The 5,325-nt window shown below is 41.0% G+C and overlaps 1 protein-coding gene across 1 annotated transcript; it reads right to left on the reverse strand.

Annotated features, from left to right (window-relative positions):
• Window positions 1-1,675: 1,675 nt before the first annotated feature.
• LOC118751943 (protein daughterless-like) lies at window positions 1,676-5,322 on the reverse strand (the record flags this gene model as incomplete). Its single annotated transcript, XM_036486767.1, has 1 exon — window positions 1,676-5,322. A coding segment is annotated over one exon (1,644 nt), but the record flags the coding sequence as incomplete, so codon positions are not given.
• Between the last annotated feature and the right edge of the window lie 3 nt (window positions 5,323-5,325).

The raw sequence follows: 5,325 nt of genomic DNA on the forward strand, positions 1-5,325 counted from the left end.
TCACATTTAATTAGCTTTATTTGCCATTATAAAACATTTTTTTGTTAAAAATCTTGTTTTATTTGAGCAAACACTAAGCGCCTTAAAAAAAAATACAATTAAACAATTTTCAAACGCCATTCAGTGGAATGCGTAAGTGTATCATTGCGGTGAAGTTATAGTTGTATGCAACAGTCCTGTGAGTTTAAATTTAAACAGAAGGTGTTACATACATACAGTGTTGCAACATTGACAGTATTTACTGTAGATACTGGTTTTTAGACAAGGCTACAGTTTTTTTAAATTTCCGTCTAGTACAAATTACATTTTTTTCAAAATTTCCGACTTCAACGAATAAATTAAAATATCTCTTTCTCGAAAGTAAATTTTTAATATAAAAAGCACGATGGAGGGGCAGCGTTTTCTATTTAAAAAAAAAATAACACAGTTAAAAACTGTAATTTTCCGAAAATCCCTTTTTTGTAGCTAGTTTTTAGTTGAAAAAAGGTAGTTTTTTGGAAATTTTGCAGTTTTTTTGGAAATTTGCAGTTTTTCGAAAAAACAATCTGTCAACATTGCATACATATAAATACACAATCGTGTAAGCATATTTATGCAATGTAATTGATTGAGCCCTTACCCTTTTAGTATGTTTTACGAGTATCGGCAAACGCAAAAAACGCCACAGCAAGTATTTCAGATTTTCAACGCTGGTGTGACGATCTACTGCAACGTTACATGAACAAAGTAGCTACATACACTTCACCGCGACGAGCACTTAACGTTTTGGCATTTCAAATATTACTCCCCTTGCTTGCTAAAATATTATTAGTTTTTTTTTTTTTGCTTTTAATCCTTCATAGTCTTACTATCCTGCACTTGATACTTTCAACAATTTCTTTTCGATACAATACTTAGTTACACTTGCAGTTCTATATATCGCTTTTCGTTAAACATTCAACTTTTTTTTTTTGTTATCATTTGTTTTGCGGGCTTATAGGCTATATCATTAAATTTAAACCATTTTATATATATGTATTATTTTATATATATTTATTTATCGTAATTATAACATATGTATGCATTTATGTACCTATGTATGTATATGTATATGCAGCTAATAATTAAGTTTTATTAATCTATGTAAATATGTATTACTTCATTTTGTGTGTGTGTTTTTTAATTTGTTTTTATTTTTATTTAAGCCCATATCCATGCCTTATTCGCTTCATTCACGCCATTTTTTATTATCGTTTTTTTTTTTATATTACAAAACAGTTCTAGTACATTGTTTTTTTTTTTTTAACGCAACTTATCGCTCGGCAGACAGGCAGGTCACATTTCTATAGTATGAAAGACTGAGCACTCGTCTGCATGTAAGGATGAACACAATGTCTATATAGATAACTAAATTTGTTTCGTTCCGAAAAGACAATAGAACGATGAGCTGTATGAGGCTTTACAATGATATGGACATAGTGCAGCGAGTTAAAATACAGCGGCTCCGCTGGCTTGGTCCTGTCGTTCGAATGAACACCGACGCTGCAACTCTGAAAGTATTTAACTCGGAACCCGCTGGTGGCAGCAGAGGAAGAGGGAGGCCGCTATTGCGATGGAAAGGGAAAGGGGAGAAGGACTTGGCTTCACTTGGCATTTCCAATTGCCGTCAGTTGGCACAGAAGAGAAACGACTGGCACCAAAGAAGAAGTTCCAAAAAATTTAAATTTTTTAACTCTTCATTTTAAAACATTCCAACTTTTCATAAGAAATTTGTTTCACAAATGGTTTCATCAACAAACAGACAAACTCCACTTGAGGTTTAAGATTTACGGCTAGGTGCCACTTTTTTCGTCGAATCCTTACAGATTTTTCATTGCTTTGGGTTTGCTTATGCCGTATTTCCGTTATTCATATAGAAGTCTTTAACGTTCACAAAAGCCGAACGAATATGCGTATATATATATATATGTATATAATAACACATACGAAAAACTAGAGAAAGATCGGCGTCTTTTGTGATTGTGTCCTGAGCTTTAAAATGGTACTTCTGTCATTTCGTTATCAGCAGTACTGGCAGCTCTATCGGCAGATAATCGTAGGGTGCGGTATGTCGACCGAATGCAGCAGTAGTACTGCCAATTCATAGGCTCCCGTCAAGAGGCTTTGAAAAACTTCGACAAAAAAATGTAATGCCAGTGGATCTAATGATGTTCGAGATTACGTTGCCGGAGCAACCGTTAGTTATTTATGATTAGCGCAAAAACAACAATTAATAACTTGACTCATGTTTGCTAATTTTTAAAACGTATATCCGTTAGCTGTTGCCAACCATACCGACATTGCAGAGTTAACTCTGGATCATTGGCTGCTTCTTGAGTTCTGGTGACTAACAAATGCTAATGTTGCTGGAGTGGCTTACCAGATATAAATGCTTAGCTCACATAAAATCCTAATGGAGATTAATGCAATGCATTTTTGTAAGCATTTGCCTGCCGGTGGTGACATAATCTAAATATTTTTCTGATACTAACGTTTTCTTTTAAAATAAAAAATTGCCTCCCGTTAACCATATGCACCAAGCGATTAGATTTTCAACATTTTTTTGTTGTTTTCTTGATAACTTTACTGCTTTTAAAATAAAATGGCAGATGTGGATTGTGGGAATTGAACTTTGTCTCATCATAATTTTTTGCTCATCTAATATTGGTTTCTATTATCTAAAACAAACATTCTAAAAGTATATTAAAAAAAAAAAAAGGAAATTATGACAATGATGGGATTTACGATAAAATATATGCGAAAATACGGTCAACAAACGACAAACGAAGCGATACAAAATCTACTTATCATTTACGCTACTTAATTTATAAAGGTATAGAAAAATATGGCTGTCGTATATACATGATTTGATGTTGTACGACAAGTAGAGAATGAAATAAAAACTGTTAAAAAAATAGCTTGTTGATAAAACCTACACAATTCAACACAGTATAGCATTGTACATATGTATGTATGTGTGTTAAATAAATCATAAAGCAATAAACGAAATGAGCACTAATATAAAAAACAAATAAGTATGTATAAGACGGTAAAAAATGCGATTGCCGTGCATGCCACGCAAATAATCGCAGTGAAAATTAAAGGTACGACAAACATATGTATATTTACATAATATGTATGTATGTATGTACTTAGTTTTCTTACTCATTTATCAATTATATACAATTGTGACGCTTCCATGTGCGTACCTATGTGTTTGCGTGTGCGCGTGTAAGGGATGTGCGCTTGTGTGCGCCCGCTCATGCGAGCAACTACCAACAAAAGACAGCCAGCCAGCCCTCGCTATTGTTCTTCACCGGGAAAATTGCAAAAAGGCGACTGCCTGCCTGCTGCCTGCCGGTGTTGCGCCTGCCTGTCTACCTACAGCTGGTGCTGTGCATGCTGAATTTGCAATTGCGCATGCGTGTTGCTTCCGCTGTGTTGTAGGTGTGGTGGCGGTGGATGTCTTCGCCTGAAAAGGTTATTCAATAATTGTTGCTCCAATTCGAGGGCGTTTGTTGTATTGGTGTTGCTGTTATTGATGGCCTCCTGTTGCTGCTGGTGGTGCTGTTGCTGCTGCTGGGTGGTGAAGGGTGGTAGTTGGGAAGTGGGAGGATCAGTCATGAGTGCTGTAGCCGCTGCTAATGCTGCTGCCGCCTGCTATTGTTGTGGATGTTGCGGCTGATTGTGCTGTTGTAGATGTGGTGGCAATTGCACTCCACTTCCTTGTGGCGGTGGTACTGGCAGACCGGCGCCAGGTGGTATTGACACCTGTGGCAATGGCGGTTGGCCGTAAACACCACCGCCTGGTGGCTGTGGCAACATATGATGCTGCGCCGCAAGTTTTGGCCCATCTTCTGCTTTTTCTTCTTCACGACGTTTCAGACAAGCCGCTTTCGGATTTAGATTACGCTCACGTACCTGCTGTTCCAGTGTCATTATCACCTCCACGGCCATATTTAAGATGCCCAGCTTTGTTTGCGGTTTATCCGACTTCAGGTGTGTCATACACATCCGTCCAAGCTCTTTTAACGCTTCGTTAATGTCACGTATGCGTATACGTTCCCGCGCATTATTCGCTTGACGTCGTTCTTTTTCTCGCATCGCCTTAACGGCTGGCTCTACATCGTCATCGTCGTCTGCTGACGAGCAATATCGACGCGGTCGTTTTGAGCCTTTGCCTGACGCCCCAGGATGGTTGTGTTGAGTAGCCTCCATTGAGCTGGTTGGTTTCGTATCAGGTCCGTCAACTACGCCTCCCATAGCACCACTCATTGACGACGTTGAAGCTCCTGCGCCAGAGTTAGCCGATGCGGCAGACATTGCGGTTGTGGCAGCAGCGGCGGCTGCTGCTTCTTTTCGTTTCTTTGATGACTTCGTCGTGGTTCCAGAGCCGCTGGATGTGGCCGTAGATGTTCGTTCCATCTTTATTTGTGTGACCGCTGATGGCGTGGCATTCATACCACTACCGCTAGCTGCGCCTACTGTATCCACCGACGGACCGGTGCCTGACAGAACGTCATGTGGTGAATGTAGAGCTGATACACCACTTGTGCTGCCCACACCGCCGACCATGTGCGATGGCGGAGATGTTGGCACAAAACTAGACAGCCCATCCATGTGGTCCATTGCCGAAAGTGCAGCGCCTACGCCGCCCAGCAGCTCAGGCTCGCAGTGATTACGTAACACGTTAAGCGCGTCATCAAGACGTTCTTCCATGCGCGCACCTTGGAAGACAGCGGCCATTGTGTGCAAACCGGATGGACCAACGTCACTGGCGTAGCTGCCGCCTACACCAACTCCCATGCCTCCGCCACTAACTGAATTCACACCACCACCACCACCACCATTTAAAACGGCTCCCCATGGAGTTCCACCTCCAGAACTACCAACAACTGATTTATCAATTAGGGATTGCGATAAACCACTTTGTGTCAGTGGCGGTGGGGAGTTTACCGGGGTTGAAGGATTTGAACTAAAACTGCTAATGCTCTGGTCGGCAGCAGCCGCAGCGGCTGCTGTCATGTACATGTGTTGTCGCAAGGAGGCAGTTGTATTTCCAGACGTAGCAGAAGGTCCTTTAGGGCCAAGAACGCCAAGACCACCAACGCCTACACTAAAAGCATCGGACTGTACCGCTGGGCTATGTTGCTGATTGTGATGATTGTGCGAAAGGGGATGATGTCCGTGAGCTGTTGCCGTCGCTAGGGATGTGTGTTGAGCGCTGTGCTGTGGCGAATTGTAAAGCGTCGCCGGCGAATGGGCCGCTGGCCCACTTATCTGTTGCAAGTTATTGGCACCACTGCG

Source organism: Rhagoletis pomonella, unplaced genomic scaffold (genome assembly GCF_013731165.1).
Source record: "Rhagoletis pomonella isolate Grant_MI unplaced genomic scaffold, Rhpom_1.0 Rhpom_scaffold_01101, whole genome shotgun sequence".
NCBI classification, from domain to species: domain Eukaryota; kingdom Metazoa; phylum Arthropoda; class Insecta; order Diptera; family Tephritidae; genus Rhagoletis; species Rhagoletis pomonella.